The sequence below is a fragment of the Buteo buteo genome, chromosome Z (assembly GCF_964188355.1).
Source record: "Buteo buteo chromosome Z, bButBut1.hap1.1, whole genome shotgun sequence".
NCBI lineage: Eukaryota > Metazoa > Chordata > Aves > Accipitriformes > Accipitridae > Buteo > Buteo buteo.
This window is the reverse complement of record NC_134204.1, coordinates 10,607,261-10,623,846: the sequence shown is the minus strand read 5'-3', so window position 1 is coordinate 10,623,846 and position 16,586 is coordinate 10,607,261. Positions and strand designations below refer to the sequence as shown.

General features: G+C 61.1%; 2 protein-coding genes across 5 annotated transcripts; one reads left to right on the top strand and one right to left on the bottom strand.

Annotated features, from left to right (window-relative positions):
* Positions 1 to 3,644: 3,644 nt before the first annotated feature.
* Positions 3,645 to 7,254, bottom strand: GALT (galactose-1-phosphate uridylyltransferase). Of its 2 annotated transcripts, XM_075019410.1 has the most exons (12): positions 7,174 to 7,254; positions 6,705 to 6,874; positions 6,554 to 6,629; positions 6,374 to 6,422; positions 6,023 to 6,152; positions 5,688 to 5,744; positions 5,264 to 5,386; positions 4,988 to 5,120; positions 4,432 to 4,515; positions 4,192 to 4,346; positions 3,986 to 4,087; positions 3,647 to 3,805 (listed from the first exon to the last, which is right to left on the bottom strand). In XM_075019410.1, the coding sequence occupies exons 1-11, from the start codon at positions 7,229 to 7,231 to the stop codon at positions 4,022 to 4,024; spliced, it is 1,101 nt and encodes a 366-aa protein (XP_074875511.1). In that variant the 5' UTR covers positions 7,232 to 7,254; the 3' UTR covers positions 3,647 to 3,805; positions 3,986 to 4,021. The 2 variants fall into 2 exon arrangements, with proteins under 2 accessions (XP_074875510.1, XP_074875511.1); XM_075019409.1 differs by lacking the exon at positions 4,988 to 5,120 and having other exon boundaries at positions 3,645 to 3,805.
* Positions 7,255 to 7,358: 104 nt separating this feature from the next.
* SIGMAR1 (sigma non-opioid intracellular receptor 1) lies at positions 7,359 to 12,192 on the top strand. Of its 3 annotated transcripts, XM_075021860.1 has the most exons (5): positions 7,359 to 7,602; positions 8,499 to 8,699; positions 9,219 to 9,311; positions 9,933 to 10,013; positions 10,744 to 12,192. In XM_075021860.1, exons 1-5 carry the CDS (start codon positions 7,359 to 7,361, stop codon positions 10,968 to 10,970), a joined length of 846 nt encoding a protein of 281 aa, XP_074877961.1. In that variant the 3' UTR covers positions 10,971 to 12,192. The 3 variants fall into 3 exon arrangements, with proteins under 3 accessions (XP_074877961.1, XP_074877962.1, XP_074877960.1); XM_075021861.1 differs by lacking the exon at positions 9,933 to 10,013; XM_075021859.1 differs by lacking the exons at positions 7,359 to 7,602; positions 9,933 to 10,013 and having other exon boundaries at positions 8,501 to 8,652.
* Positions 12,193 to 16,586: the final 4,394 nt, after the last annotated feature.

The following is a 16,586-nucleotide window of genomic DNA, read 5'->3' as shown; positions in this document are numbered from 1 at the left end:
GGGTGTTTATCATCTGTTTAAAATTTTTAATTATTTTCATGTTAAGCACCTGATGGCGTCTCTTGGATAGAAACAGGAGGGATCTAGCCTTCCCTCCTTCCCTGTTTCCCTCCCTGCCCTCTTTCCTTACTCTCTCCCTCTCTTCCTCCCTCCATTTCTTCCTTCCTTTCATCCTTCCTCTCTTCATCCCTGCCTCCCTTCCTTCCCTTCTTCTCCCTAAAAATTTACTAATGTCTTCCTTATTACATTCCTAAAAGCCTCATTCAGTCACAGGCAGCAGCAGGCAAGGAGAAACTCGACGATAAGGGCAAAAACAACAGTAAAACTGGAATGAAATGACAGCCATAAACCCAGTACCAGGAGGGACAGTAAAACTGCAGTTTGGCAGGAGCCAGCAGGCCTGCACTAATACCGTTTTTTTCTGATTAAAACACTCTGGTCACAGATTAACTTCCTTTGCTCAATATTTATTGTCTCACCTGTGCTGGAAGGCAGGGAGGAGAGGAAGAGTGGTGGGCAGGATTGGGAATCTGCACCAGGTCTGCAGCTCTGCAGCCTTTGGCAGCTGCCTGGGACATGGACACATACTCAAAAGTGACAAACGTGCCTCCAGCAGTTACCCTTCATCATTGAGTGCTCTGCACACCAGGGCAGTATCCTGGAGTAGCATCCCAGGACTTACCCGTGGCTGCAAGAGTCACTGTCAGAGCTGGGGATGCTCTGAGTCTCCCAAAAGTGCAGGACAGGGGCGGTGATGAAGACAGGCACTGCTATAACCTGGGCGAGCACATTGATTTGTCTCAGTCAAACCAAAGCCCCAGCAGCTCTGGGGAAACCACATCCCTTGGTAGACTGACCCACTTGTTTCAGTGGCAACAGAAAACGGGATGGAAATGAGACTAAATTCCTGGCCACCCCCCCTCAAGCGTCTCTACATCTCTGCATCCCCCACTGGGCTTATCCGTCGCTCCTTGCAGAGCGCAGGACGTGCCAACCCGGCACAGAAGCACCGCAGCTCTTTCCTAATCCCTCACAGCCCTATTAACATGCCATAGAGGGAGCAAATGCCTCCGTGGGACCTTGATGCATTTTTAATGTATTAATTCCACACTTGAGCTCCAGCTCAGCTCCCCAGCACCTGCCCTGCTCATCCTTCCAGAGCAGCTCAGGCCAGGGATTGTGGAGGATGTATTTGCCCTGATGCTGGGGGATGGGGGCTCAGGACAAGGGTGACCCCATCACAGGGGCACTTTTCCCGGGATGATCTCCAACAGCTCCCCTGCAGAAGTGAAAAGGCATCGAGGCACATCCCTACAGAGAATCCCACTGGGCCTCAGTTTCCCTTTGATGCTCCCAAGTCAGGAGCAACATCAGGGTGCCCCACAGCTCCTCTACTCCACCATCCTGCACCCAGCTAGGTGTCTTTAATCTCCTCACCGTAGATACGTTTTGGATTACGACTGGACCGTAACCACCAAAATATAAGAGGCTTCGGGGCTTTACAGCATGGCAGCAATGGCTCCTATGAGTTGCAATGCCTTTGCATCCTCAGCAGCTCCATTTGCACCAGGCCAACACCTCCCCGTGCCACAGGAAAGGCTCCTTGCTTCCTTCCAGCCCTTCACACCCTCTCGCAGAAGCTAAACTATTCAGACAAGAGGAGGTGGATCTATCGTGAGGAAGTGGGGTCTCAGCATAGCCAGGGTCCAGCTCTCGCACCCGGCTGTACCCCCAGCTCCTCCTCCACCTGCTGCTGACTTCCACTCTGAATGTTTCAGATGGTTTTCTGGAGGGAAGAAATTTAATTTTTATTTTAAAAAATTTTAAAACAATAATTCTCAGACCATCTCTGAGCTATTTTAGCAGCAGCTAAACGCCAGCAGCTGCTACCTGCCAGGGAGGGCATCCCAGCATGGGTACCAGCGCTCCTCGGCATGCGCTGCCTCCCCAGCCTCCATCCTAAATCACAACACAACAAACAGGCTGTTCATTAGGCACTGTTTAATTAAGCAATATGGATCCTGCCTCGATATTTACAATCCCACTTGCTCTGATTTATTAGAGAGAGAGTCTCGTTTTTAAAGACGGCGACTGTAAAGTTTAATACCGCTTGACTTACTGCGAGTTTCATTTACGGCCCCGGGCCGAGGTGCTGCAGCCCAGGCTGGGAGCTGGTGGGCTATTAAATCAGAGCTAACTGCGTGTGCAGGGAGATGACTAGCTTCGTTACAACCGGTTCAACAGCTAATTACCCCAGTCTGGATTCCCACATTTAAGCCAATTCGTTGCTGCTTTTCCAGGGCCCTGGGGAAGAGCGGCGAAGTTCGGAGGTTGGCACAAAGGCACTTGTTGCGATCAGAAGGGATGGGGGCCGTGATGGCAAGAGCAGAGCCAAGAGAGACACTGCTTGTCCCAGGAGGGAAGAAATCAGTTTTTAAGAGGCCAGACTCTGAGCTGGGCACCCCCCATGCCATGCAGTGGGATGCTGTGTACAATGACGGTTCCAAGCTCAAGAGTCACCCCAAAACCCACTGCCTCCTCCCCAAAACCCTTGGGCACCTGGGGAGCCCTGAGGCCAGATGGTGGGATGGCTTGTGGGCTCTAGGATGGGGTGATCAGGGGGGAGGATGGGGCCAGCATGCAGGAGGGCCACATCTAGCCTGGGTCTGAGCACCACACTGGCCAGGCCCTTCTCCCTGCCTCAGCCCCACAGGTAGGCATGGGGGAGAAATGCACAGATGGGGCGGGGGGGGGCACAGCCCTCCCCACAAATTGGCATCTTGTAGGTAGGAGGAGAAGATTTCTCTCCTCGCAAGATATTTCTAGCCCCCAGGAACCCACTCACAGACTTGACAAGGATAGGGGTCTCATTAAGGAGTTAGGAGAATGACACTTTAGTGACAAATAAAAACTATTTGTGCAAAGACGTGACGGCAGATGGTGCTGGGCATCCCCCCACATCAGCTGTGAGGCATCACTCTCCAGGACCTACCCCCGCACGGCCCTGGGGCTTCCCTGGGGGAAGGGGCTGCAGGGGAGATGGGAGAGCAGAGAGCTGGTTGCAGCATCCCTCAGCTCAGCCCAGGGACCGGGCTGCTGCTGCCCCACGCCATGGCTGGGCACAGGGAAGGGGAAAGGGGGCAACAGTGCCACGAGCAGAGCTGGACCCCCTGGCAGCCCCCGGGCTGGTGATGAACCAGCCCCTTGCTGCACCGCAGCAGCCCCCCACGGCAGCCCCAGTACCCGTGGTAGGCAGGACGAGGGCTGCAGCCCTGCAGCCCCAGGCAGAGGGAAGGAAGAGGAGCAGCTCCAGGGCCGAGCATCCCAGCCAGCAGCCTCCGTGTAGCGACTTTGCCAGGCCTCAGCCCTCTCCCAGGAGCTGGCTAAGCCTTGGGCAGCATCAATTCCTCCCTGCTTCCCACTCCTCCCCGAGCCTGCAGCGCTCAGAGCCAGGCTCAGAGCTCCCCCCAGGGAGGAACAGGAGGCAACGCAGAAAGACAGGGACAGCATCAAGCAGCATAGGGCTGCCGGCACATCCCCTTCAGCCCCCAGTGTTATGCCCCCCCAGCAGCTGGGGTTCCTCACCAGAGACCCCAAACCTCCCACCCGGGTCCGAGAGCCACGAGGACACAGGCAGAGGCACTTTGCTTCCAGGTTTTATTGGCCGGGGAGGCCGTGCACTCCCAGTCCCACCAGTAAGACTGGACTGGTAAGGAGGGTAAGCCCTTTAGTGGTGGTAGGAGCACTCTGCGGAGGCGGAAGACATAGCCTGGGATGGGGAAGGAGACAGAAGGAACAGCAGCACCTGTGCAAGGATGCCACAGTATTAGGACTGGGGCACCTGAACAGGTAAAACCAGTCCCCAAGTTGGGCCAAGCCACAACAAGGCTCAGAAACAGCTGGGAGACCAGAGGGCTCACAAGTGACATGAGTTCCCAAGCCTCAGCTCTCGCCAGCCCCAGCTGACTGCTCTCCCCGGCCTCACCGAGCACAGCTGAGGGCTGGCTCCCGCTGCTCCCCATCACGACATCTCCTTGGCCCTCTGCTTGTAGTGCACCTCGGGGAGGCTCCTGAGGCGCTCAGCTGCCTGCGGGGCACAGCACAAGGGGCAGCCAGCGGCCGGTCCTGGGGACAGCCCTGGCACAGGACCCCCTGGCTCCCCACAGTCCCCCCTCTCTGAGCTGCGCTCACCTGCTCTGGGGTGAGGTCCCGCTGCGCCTGCGCCAGCATCTCGTAGCCCACCATGAACTTGCGGACGGTGGCGGAGCGGAGCAGCGGAGGGTAGTAGTGGGCATGGAGCTGCCAGTGCCCGCAGTCCTCCTGCAGGTAGGGGCCCGTGGGGGCTCCTGTTGGGGACGCAGCCACTGCATGAGCCCCGGGGAGGGGATGCAGATGAGAGAGTCGCCAGGGTCCCCCAGCCCCCCCACTCACCATGCCAGCCCATGGAGTAGGGGAAGGAGACTTCGAAGAGGTTGTCGTACTTGATGAGCAGCCTCTGCATGATGGAGGCCAGACCTGCAGGGGAGTGCCGGGGAGTCGCACCCTGAGCTGGCCAGCCCCCTCCAAAGGGAGGCAGCGCATGGGGCTTGAGGAGGGGGGGGCCACCCTCAGCACCCCTCCCTGGGTGGACATCAGTGACAAGCAGGGGGGATGCACTTGGCACTTCCCTGCCTCCTCACCCACGCAGACAGCCTGAACAACGTGGCAGGAGGAGCCCTCACTCCTCACCAGCCAACACCCCAAAAATATGGGGCATCATGTGCTTCATCACCCCAAAAAGGACACCAGTTCCCCGACGGGTGGACATCCAATTCTTGCCTTGGCAAAACAGGGATGCTAGTGCTCCCCCAAGCTGAGCCTGGCAGCCCCACACCCCAAGGGGACACGGACCCTCCAGCACCAGCAAGACTGCCACAAAGCTGCCTCCTAATGAAGGCCGAGCCCAAAGGATGTGGGACAGGGGCTAACGAGGTGCAGAGCCACTCACTGTCCCTCTCGCCCTCATGGAGGTCCTGGAGGCGGCAGATGTGGCGGCGGGGCAGCAGCAGGGTCTGGTAGGGCCAGGTGGCCCAGTATGGAACCACAACCAACCAGTCCGCGTTCTCCACCACCAGCCGCTCCTGTAGGACACAGCGCTTCATGGGGAGCCCCAACACCCTGGGGATGGGCGCTCCCAGGGGCCCTGCTCTTGGCGGCTGGGGGGCCCGCCCCAGCACATACCCAGCTCCCAGGGAGGAGATACGGGCAACAGCCACATCCTCACCTTTCGGCAAGCCTCCTGCTCAGCATACTCCAGCAGCATGGGCACGCCGTGCTGGCTCAGGTACTGCCGCTGGGTCCGGTCCTCCACGCGTGCCTCGTTCGGTAGGAAGCTGCTGGCCCACACCTGGGAGGAACATGGGGGCACAGGGCTGGGTTACCCGTACCCCGCATTTGCAGAGGTGTCCCAGCCACGCTGCCCATCTGCAGGTCCGTGCTGCCACCAGGTGGAGAGTCCGACATGTGGCAGCCACAAGGGACAGTCCCCCGGAGGGGGGGTGACAGGACAAACATGGGGGTACCCTCGCTGCAAAAAAGCTTTGGGACCAGGGCAGGTGGATTCCCGTTCACATCTTCCCCCTGGGTTTGTTGCAGGGTCACCCACAGGGACTCGTGGTTAAGCCAGGTCACGGGTGGGACAGCCTTACCTGGCAGTGGGGGTGCGGGTTGGAGCAGCCCATCATCGCTCCCTTGTTCTCGAAGATCTGCAGAGAAAGAGGTGCAGCCAGCAGGTCCCAGCCTCAGGGTCCCTGCTGCAGGCTGCTGTGGTGTCCCCGGCACACCAGGAAAGCATCCCGCAGGAGACCAGAGCCTCATACCCCCCTGGAAATACTCAAGAGGGCATGAGGTACAGACAGGGGACCCACACACGACTGGGATGGTCCCAATCCCAGGTGCTGCCAGAGCACCCAGCCCTGGCCCCCCGCCTCCACCCGAGATCCCCAGGGCAGGGAGAGAAGGGCAGCCCCCACCAGCCCCGGACCTGCACCCAAGGGTAGGAGGCACCCAGCTCGACGGCCAGCTCTGCCCACGCGTCGATGACAGCCCGGATCTCTGCCAGGGACATGAGGGGCAGCGTCAGGTCCGACCAAGGGTGGAAGCACATCACCTTGCTGCGGAGGAGACACGCGTGGCTGGGACTGCAGGGCATCTCTGGGGACCCCCACAGCTCTGCCGGGCGCAGTGGAACAGGGGACAGGGATGAAACCCCAAAATAGAGCAGGCGTGCACAGAACAGGCACCGCAAGGAGGTGAGCAGCCTCAGTCCAGCTTCATCCCATGGGTTCTGGCTGACATGGTGGCCGGGACCCCCTGGAGCCGTGGAGGTACTTACCACACACCCCGGGCTGCTGCAGCTCGAAACAAGGGGTGATCGTTGTCACCTGCGCAAGGACAGAGAGTGGGGAGGGAGAGGGTGCTGGGCCAGCACCTACGCCTCTCCAGGCCACCGTGCAGCTCCCCCACGACCTGAGCCGGGGGGTCCCCGGCAGCCTGCTCTCCCCGCGGAAGTTACCAGGCTCGGGAGCATCAGGCTGCAGTGCAGGGAAGTCATTTGGGAAGACGAAGGTGCCCTCGTACTGGGGGTTCACCTGCCAGGGCGAGAGTCGGGATCAGGGGCAGACGTGGCGGTTGGGGAGCCCGGACCCCTGGGTCCTTGGTGGTACCTTGCCGTTGGCCCGGGTGGCCCCGGGGCAAAGAGGGTTGTTGGGGTCCCAGCGGGGGACATCCTCCGGGGGTGGCTTCTCCAGCTGCCCCTGCCAGGGTCGCTTCACCCGGTGGGCCGACACCAGCACCCAGTCATCCCGCAGCGGGTTGTAACGAGCGTGCTGGTGCTCTGCGGGGAGAGACGAGCGGGGCGTCGGGGAGGAAGGAACGCGGGTCGCAGACCGCAGCCCCCCCCCGCGGGCCGGGCACCCCCCACGCCCCCTCCGCGGGTAACCCCGCGAGAAGGTCTGCACCCCACTTTAAGCCCCCTTCAGCTTCACTCCTTCCTCCCCGCCTCAGGCCGGCGGGGGGGTCCCCACTGCCACCCCCCCCCCCCGGGCAGGGAGGGTCCCCCGCAGCCCCCCGGCTTCCCGGGGCTGGGCTGTGCTCTGCCGGGGTTCCGGAGGGAGGCACAGCCCCTCACCGTACCGCTAGCACGAAAGCGGCCGGCCCCCTCCTCTTCCTCCCCCGCCGGCGATGCCTCCATGCCCCCGCCGCTCCCGGAAGCCCCGGCGGTAGCACCGGCACCGCCCCGCCGGTCCGGCCCCTTCCAGCCTCCTACAGCCGCTCCGCTCCGCCCCGCCGCGCCGGCGCAGGGCCGCCCGCGGCCGGGCATGGCGTGGCCGAGGCGGGTACGCTCCCGCTCCCGTTCCCCGTCCGGCTGGCGGCGGGGCGGAGCGGCGGCGGCGGCGGCGGCGGGGGGCGGCGGGATGGGGGCGGCGGGGCGGCGGGTGCTGCGGGCCGGGCTGGCGCTGGGCGCGCTGGCGCTGGTGCTGCAGGGGCTGCGGGGCTGGCTGGCCTCCAAACGGTACGAGTTCACCCCCGCCGAGATCGCCCAGCTCGCCCGGCACCACGCGGGTACGGCGCCGCCCGTGGGGAAGGGGCCCACCGGCCGGGGGGGGGGGGGGAACGGGACCGGGACTGGGGCGGGGGCGCGGCGGCCTGGGCTGCGGAGGGGATCCGTAGGGGGGACGAGGGGTCGAGGAGGGTCTGGTACGGGGAGGGGGCCGGGATCACGGGGAGAATGGGGCTGGGGGCTGGTGCGGGGGGGCCGGGATCACGGGGGGAGAATGGTGCTGGGGGCTGGTACGGGGGGGGCAGGATCACGGGGGGGGGAATGGGGCTGGGGTCAGGGAGGGGCTGGGGGGCTGCGAGTGGGGCGGCGGGACCGGCGTCGGAAGGGGAGCGATACCGGGGAACAGTGGCTGGGAGCACGGGGGAAGTGGGATGGAGGAATGGGACTGGCGCGAAGAAGAAGGGATGGGGACGGGGGGCAGCAGCACCACCCAGCCTGGTTGGGGCTGAACCCGAGGTTAAGGTGGCTCTCTCGGTGCTGGGGCTGGGCAAGGTCGGGGGACCAAGCCCCAGGTGGGCCAGGGGCACAACTGACCCTCCAACTAGGGCTGGAGGGGAGGGCTGGCCCCGTAGGGCACAGGGTGTTTGGTCGCAACAGAGGTGCTACACGTCACCGGGGCAGGGTCGCTGTCACCTTGCTTGGGTCCCCCATCTAGCCCAGCACCTAGGGTGGGCTCTAGACTGTAGCACTCGGTGCTGCACATCCTCCATCACCATCTGGGTAGGCAGTGGGGCTGGGTCAGCGGCCGTGGGGGCTGACGGCTGGAGAGAGGAGACATCTTCCCTAGGCAGATCCCTCTAAGGATGTGCTGGGACCCTGTGGCTGTGGGGAGGATACAGGGAGGTGCTGGCAGAGCTTGCTCGATGCCAGGGACTCACGGTGACCCTGGGTGCTGCAGGGCTGGACCATGAGCTGGCTTTCTCCAAGATCATTGTGGAGCTACGGAAGAAGCACCCAGGCCATATCCTGCCAGATGAGGACCTGCAGTGGGTGTTTGTGAATGCAGGCGGGTGGATGGGCTCCATGTGCCTCCTGCACGCCTCGCTCACCGAGTACGTGCTGCTCTTTGGGACGGCTGTTGACACTGGGGGCCACTCAGGTAAGCGGGGAGACAGGGCTGGCAGGTGGGGGGTTTCTCTGAGCTCTTTCCACGCCACTCATTTGGGTCTGGCTGCCCTGCCCATGGTGTGCCTGGGGCCAGTGCTCTGCTTCTTTTAGGGGGCACACGATGCTGGAAGACACCCTCTGTGTGGGGACCAGCCCCTGTGGTGTCCTGCAGTGCCTGCAGGTCCCTGTGCATGCCATGTCGTGTGGCCAGGACTCTCCGCATCCAGCTGGCAGGCAGTGGCAGGCATCGCATCTCCCAGTGTTTCAACAGGGAGTGAATGCCAAACACACTGGAAGCGATGGGGCTTAAGGACACCGAGTCGCCCAGGCTGGTGGGATATGGCCAGTCACACAGGCAGCCGGGGTACCAGACCCGGCTGTGGTCCTCAGTGTGTCAAGGCCCCAGGGCTGGCATCCTTCTCCTCAGAGGGCTGCTCCATGGCTCAGACCTGGGCTCCCAAGCCATCCCCAGCAGGGACACACTGAGCCAGTGCTGTCTGTCCTCCCGCAGGTCGGTACTGGGCGGATATCTCTGACACCGTCATCTCGGGGACCTTCCGGCAGTGGAAGGAGGGGACCACCAGAAGTGAGATCTACTATCCAGGTAAGTTGGGCTGCATCCACGTCCTGGGGCACAGCTGCTCTGCAGGCTGATCCTCCACTGTTGCAGAGCCTCTTCCTTCCAGCTGGCAGAAGCCAAGAGCTCAGGATGGGGCAGTTTGTGTCCCCAGGGGCACATCCCAGCATCTCAGTGGTTGCCAGTAAGAGAAAAGTGAGCAAGACTGGGGAGGAGTTGGGTGCTCAGCCCCGCAGGTCACAATCCAACATGTCTCCTCTTCGGGCATGTTGTGGTTTAACCCAAGCCAGTAGCTAAGCACCACGCAGCTGCTCTATCACTCTCCCTCCTCAACTGGACAGGGGAGAGAAAAATATAACAAAAGGCTCGTGAGTCGAGATAAGGACAGGGAGAGATCACTCAACCAACTACCATCACGAGCAAAACAGACTCAGCTTGGGGAAAATTAACTTAATTTATTGCCAATCAAACCAGAGTAGGGTAGTGAGAAATAAATCTTAAAACACCTTCCCCCCACCCCTCCCTTCTTCCTCGGCACAATTTCACTCCTGAATTCTCTACCTCCTCCCACCAGTGGCACAGAGGGACGGGGAATGGGGGTTGGGGTCAGTTCATCACACATTGTCTCTGCCGCTCCTTCCTCCTCAGGGGGAGGACTCCTTACACTCTTCCCCTGCTCCAGCCTGGGGTCCCTCCCACGGGAGACAGTCCTCCATGAACTTCTCCAACGTGAGTCCTTCCCACGGGCTGCAGTTCTTCACGAACTGCTCCAGCATGGGTCCCTTCCACAGCATGCAGTCCTTCAGGAGCACACTGCTCCAGCGTGGGTCCCCTGCAGGGTCACAAGTCCTGCTGGAAAACCTGCTCCAGCGTGGGGTCCTCTCTCCACAGGTCCACAGGTCCTGCCAGGAGCCTGCTCCAGCGTGGGCTTCCCACAGGGTCACAGCCTCCCTTGGGCACCCACCTGCTCTGGCGTGGGGTCCTCCCCAGCTGCAGGTGGAGATCTGCTCCACTGTGGACCTCCCTGGGCTGCAGGGGTCAGCCTGCCTCACCATGGTCTTCCCCACAGGCTGCAGGGGAATCTCTGCTCTGGCGCCTGGAGCATCTTCTCCCCCTCCTTCTGCACTGACCTGGGGGTCTGCAGGGTTGTTTCTCTTACATGTTCTCACTCCTCTCTCCAGCTGCCATTTCTGTGCCCCAGCAACTTTTTTTTCCCTTCTTAAATACGTTATCCTAGAGGCACTATCACTATCACTAATTGGCTCGGCTTTGGCCAGCAGCGGGTCTGTCTTGGAGCTGGCTGGCATTGGCTCTGTCGGACACAGGGAAAGCTTCCAGCAGCTTCCCACAAAAGCCACCCCTGTAGCCCCCCCACTACCAAAACATTGCGATGCAGACCCAATACACGGCATGATGCAGGGCAGCCACTGGGAGCCATGCTGGTTGTGTGTGTTGGCAGGGGACACCATCGTGCACCAGGCAGGAGAGGCCACATCGGTGCAGTGGAGCGCGGGTACCTGGATGGTGGAGTACGGCCGGGGCTTCATCCCCTCCACGCTCGCCTTCGCCCTGGCTGACACCCTCTTCAGCACTCAGGACTTCGTCACCCTCTTCTACACCCTGCGCGTCTACGCCAAGGGCCTGCTCCTGGAAGCCAATGCCTTCTTCAGCACCTTGGGCTGCTGAGCCCGGCTAGCTGGGGCACCCTGCCGAGCACAGCTGGCTCCTCTCCTCCCAGCCTTCCTCCCCTCTCCTCCTCCTCCACGAGCCCAGGCTCTAGCAGAGGCAGCAGGAAGTCCCCTGTGCCTCCTCCAAATTGCTCTGTCCTTCCCCATGGGCCAGCTGCGTGCCAGGACAGAGGGACCGTGGTGGTTACAGCAATACAGACCACCAGTTCTCTTTACTAGCTGCCTCTCCCCCCTTTTGATCGGAGCCATGTCCAGCTTTTCCATCCCTTGGGGCTGGAGTGGCCTTGCAGGGTACGAACACCCCTGTGTGCCCTTGGCATGTGGCAGGAGAGGCTGTCCCCAGGCTCCACAAAATTTCTGCAGCTCCTGAGACATCAGGAGGAGGATGCTGCCCTCGGGACAGGGTGCAGGGGGTGAGCCAGGCCACAGCACCCGTTGTAAAGATCAGCCGAGAAGTTCCCCATCTCTCTGGCAGTCTGCCGGGACTGCGGGCAGTGCCGGGTGCTATGTCCAGCTGGCAGCATCTCCCGTGGCTCCGTCCCTGCTGATGCGGGTTGGCAGCACACAGTGTCACCCTGGCACGGGGCAGGATCTGCACTGGGATCCCCCGGCAGTGGGGGGATGCCCAGCCTCTGTGCTGGAGGTCCCTCCCGGTTCCCTGTGTGTCATCTGCCCCAGGGGACAGCTGGGGCTGGAAGAGGGTCCCTTTCCCAAAGTCCCCTCCCTGCAGTCCCCCGCAAGGGGGAGAGCCACCGTCTGTCGCCTTAACGGAGAGGCCCGTTCTTGCGTGGCCTCTGGGCTATGCACATACCTAGTGTCTGCAGGTGCCCAAACCTCTGTACAAGCTCAGGATGGGATCTCGCCCCTCGAAACGCTTCCCCTGGCTGTGAGACCCCCTGGGGACAGCCACCGCTGCTTGGCTGCCGGCACCAGGTCCCGGCTGCTGAGGGAGTGCTGCGTTCCCCCCACTGATCCCGGCTGCGGAACCTGCTTGCAGCCCTGCGGCCGGACCCGTGTGGGCTCGCTGCTTGGTGGAGGGCTTTCACCTCCATGCTGCTGCCAGACTAATGTGTGTGTCCCTGGCCACCAGGCCTGTAGCATGTTGCTCCTCCTGCTCCCCGGACTGTCCCTGTCCTGCTGACTGGCAGCCCCACACACGGGCTACTTCTTAATTTGCCACCTGAAAAGAGATACAGGTAATAAAATCGTTCATCCCACCCGCTCAGAGAGTCTGGACCCAGGAGAGTCTCTGGAGCATGCTGAGCCCCTGCTATGGGGGTGCTGGATCCAGCCAGCTCTGGGCTCAGCGGTGGTCCTGCTGGCAGCTGGGGGCACCTGGGTGTCCCTGGGGAAGCTGGCATCATCCCGCCCAGGGTCCTAGGAGCTGGGCGTGCAGTCTTGGGCAGGATCAGCCCCATTTTGGCTCCCGGGGACCGGCAGGAGATGGTGCTGTTACTTCTCTCTCTGCTGCAGGCGCTGGGTCCAAAAGCCTGGGCTGGTGCCAGGGCCCTGCTTCCATGGGGGACCCAAGAGTCCGGGGGACTCCATCCTTTTGGGGGACAGTGCCAATGCTGGGCATGTGGCCCTGAGGGTGGATGGACCCAGACGTAGCAGGTTGGTGGTTCTGGGAGGTTTACACAGACACACGGGTGTACTCCCCAATGTGAGAAGGGCACAGGAGGGAAACACAGGTTATGTAGGCTCTGTGTGTGTGTGCATGTGTGTATATGTGCAAGCAGGATGGTTTTGTGTGTGTGTGTGTCTTGGCAGGGCAGCTGAGCATGCGTAGGTGCATGCATGCATATAGATAGAACAGTGTGCAGGTGGGTGTAGGCAGAACGGGTGGGGGTTGCACACACGTGCACACGTGTGTCCATAGCCAGAACAATTGGGCATCTGTCCATACGGTCAGAGCAATTGCACCTGTGAGTGCTGGGGCATGTATGGATAGGACGTTTGTGTATGTGCATGTGGTGTGCCTGTGCAGATGAGAAAATTGTGTGCACGTATGTGTGTGTGCGCAGTCCACAGTGTACAGACCGGCAGGACAACCAGGTATATGTGTGTGCATTCCTGTGTGCCCATGGGCAGGCCATGTAGTGTGCACATGTGTGTGGGCAGGCTGTGTGTGTGTGTGCGTCCGTGTGTGTTCATATGGGCTGCAAGGCCACCCTGGCCCTATGCCATGCCCATTCCCTGGGGTTTTCCAGAGCCCTGTTGAGGAACACGAGCAATCCTGTGCCGGCCCGCACAGGAAGGCGCTAACTCAGCAGCTCGTATCAATACAGCTCCACTTACAGCGAAGGCCGCGTAATGAAAATCCGATGGGCACGCTGGTGGGAGTAAATAAGTATGCCATTAAAATGAGAAAATCAAAGCTCTGGACAGGTCTTTTCTCTTGCCCATTGATTTCTTTTATTACGGAAATATTGCTGCTAAATAACATTAGTGTGAACAATCTCAGCAGTGTTTTCCGTAGCGCCCGTGTCAATAACTCCATCACGGGCGGGGGATCCCCCCTAGCCTGGCCATGGGGCCGGCAGCCCTGTCCGGGCAAAGGGCTGCTCCGGCGGTACCTTCCTCACCATGCCCAGCTAAGCTGGGATGTGCCTGGTAGAGAAACCAGGCAGCACAGGGTGGCTCAGGCAAGTGCCACTGGGATGGAGCTAGGCTGGGACCCAAGAGCCCTGGCTGCATTGCTGCAGCAGGAGGGGTTGTGTCCATTCTAGCACTGAGCAGGGACAGTGTCAGACATTCAAAGGTCCCAAAAAGCAGGCCTTCCCTTCAGGGTGGGTGTTTGCAGCCTATTAAGGAGCAGGTAAGTGTCCCCAGTGACCAGCAGATGAGAGAATGGGTCCTGGACACAGCATGTTCCACAGGCTTTTGTTGCTTCTGACCCTTCCTCCCCACTCCTCATCCATGCCCGAGTCTGTGCTGGACTGACCCAGCTCCCTGTGGCTTGCCATCATTTGGTTCACATGGAGAAACCGAGGCACAGGTTGGAACTCATCCGCAATCACCCAGCTCCAGCACAGTCCCTGCACCAGGGCCAGGGCTTGCACTCAAGCTGCGCCTCTCCCCTTTGGCTGCCCATACACAGGCACCCAGCATCCTCCAAGATGCCCACAGGTGGCAGGGACATCCCTGCAGGGCCAGAGGATGCCACCAGGACACACAGGAGCTATGCACCCTTTGGTACCTAGGGGCAAGGTGGAACCCCAGGGCACCTCAAAGGACACCAAACCCTTGTGGTGTGGCTGGAGGCAGGCAAGGAGACTCAGCTACAGGCATCTGCACTGTGGGTCCGGCTCTATCGCAGCCCCAGCTGAAGCAACCACGAGTGGCATCTCCCCGGAGCCATTGCCAGGACAAATGCACATCGCTGCCCACCAAACACTTTCCCCCTGCAGCTCGCTCTATCTTGCTGTCCCTCCACATGCAGTGGGTATTGATCAGCCCGCAGGATCTATCTCCCAATTCCTCCTGCGGTATCTCTCTGCTCCAAGTATCTCTCACTCTGCTCTGCTGTCTGCCATGCCCATCTATACCTCCAGTATCTATCCGTGCTGCTTCCACCGCAGCCGTCGATAGCTGTTTGTCTGGGGGATTTCTTTTTCTCTCCAGCTAGGAGCATCACCAGACCCTGGTGGTGCAAAGATGCTGAGTGGGACGCTGGAGGGGACATGGTCCTTCTTGCTGTCCTGGGGAGAGCCTGAGCATGGACAGACTTCATGACACGTGCTGAGTCCCAGAGTTGCTGTTGTCACTGTGGAGGCTCTAGGGAGGAACTGAGTCACGCTTGTCCAGCTGGACTGGGTCCCTTGGTGGCCATGACCAGAGCAATGGGACACGCTGCACCCCATGCAGACCTCGGTGCTGCCACTAGCCAGCCTGGCCACATCCCCCACCCCTGGGTGCTACGTTGACCCAAGCACCCCAACCCCTCTGCCTTGGAAGAGGGGAGCTTCCCCAAACACCGGGGTTCCTGCTGGGCCACGGAGAAGTCCCATCACCATCACCATGTTTGATTCATCCCACCCAGCCCAGCCTTCAGCCCTGGTTCCCTCCTCGCCCCAGGGTGCAGGGGTCGGGGCACAGCCCAGCGTAGAGGATGCCAGCACCCTGGGGTGCAATGCAGCAGCACCAGGAGGGGAGGCTGGAGCCATGTGCATGGGGTCCTGTGGAATGAGTCCCGGGGGGCAGCTGGCCCTGTGGGTCCCTCTGAAGTGGGGCCGGGTTGTATCTTCCCAGGGGCAATTCAGCAGGAACGTCAGCCAGCCACTGACAAACTAGATGCTTAGAGGGGCTGTCAAGCGCCGGGAGGTCCCTACCCTTCCCGCAGCAGGATGGGATGGGCCAGTGCGAGCTACAGCTGTCCAGCCCCGAAATGGGATGGCCGACAGCTAATTTATCTCCTGCGCAAAGATAAACAGTGCCCGGGGGCCCTGCGGGGTTCGGAGCTGCCCTGCTCTCCCGGGAAAGGGGCTCATTTTTCCATGAGAGCCTCTCTGGCCACGATGCTGTGCCATGCTGGGTGCTGCCAGGCTGCCTGGAGCTCGAGGAGCCCCTGGGGGTCACCAGCACCGGGGCAGGATGAGGCGCAGTTTCTCCGGAGGCACTTGCAGGAAAGCCAGAGAGCCCAGAAGCGGTGGCTTTTCCCTGCAAAGGGATGCGGTGAAGGGGACAGAGGCTCAGCCCGGGCTGTGGAGTCCGAGAGCGAAGCCAGTGGCTATTTCCGCAAGATGCTCCAAGGAAAAGGCAGAATTTGGCTCATGCTGGCTGCCCCTGGCCCCTGCAGCATGCAGGTGGCCCTGGAGGGGACAGAGCCAGCAGCCTTTGGCACTCAGAGCTCCTGTCACCCCATGCTGCCAACACCCAGTGCAGCAGCATGTGGTCTCAGTGACAAGCTGCTCTGGCTGTGGCATGGGGCAAAAGCCACTGTCCCTTGTGTCCCGATGTCACAGGATGGTGCTGCTGCTTGTCCGTGAAAGCCTTGCAGCTGCCCTGGCCAAAAAAGCCCAGGGAAGAGCAGGCATCTCATTTGCCTCCTGCCAAAGTTGCCACCATAGAAAGAGGTCAGGAAAAAGCTGGCAGGCAGGCAGGTGGAAGGGGAGTGAGGAGACAGTGTGGGGATGCTGCTGCTGGGTGCAGCCCTGTGCTTCCCCACAGGCTCTGGCCCACCTGAGGCAGTGGGGTGCTGTGGGTGCATCAGTGGGTCAGGGTGCTGCATGCTCACCCCAGCTTACATCCTTGTCTGACGTCTGGAGATGTGCTTGATGGTACCTTGCTGCCTCAGTTTACCCTGTTGCAAGAGGGGATGCAGGGCAAGCCAGGAGTACTGAGTCCCTCCAGTGACAGAGATGGATGGCTTCCTCCTGCCCATGCCAGGCAGGTGCTGGGGCTCTGGGACCCTGTTTGGCTGTCCAGGTCACGCTGCAGTCTGACCCCTCCAGCCAGTGTCCTGGCACACACAGCACCCCTCAGAAGGACCCCTCGGTGGCCCCGGCCTACAGGCAGGTCTCAGGCCCCAGCATGGGGCATGCTGCGGTGACCCCCCAGCTCTTGCAGATGGAGGTCAGGGCTCAGCGCTTGGAGCTTGCCCGAAACGCCCCTT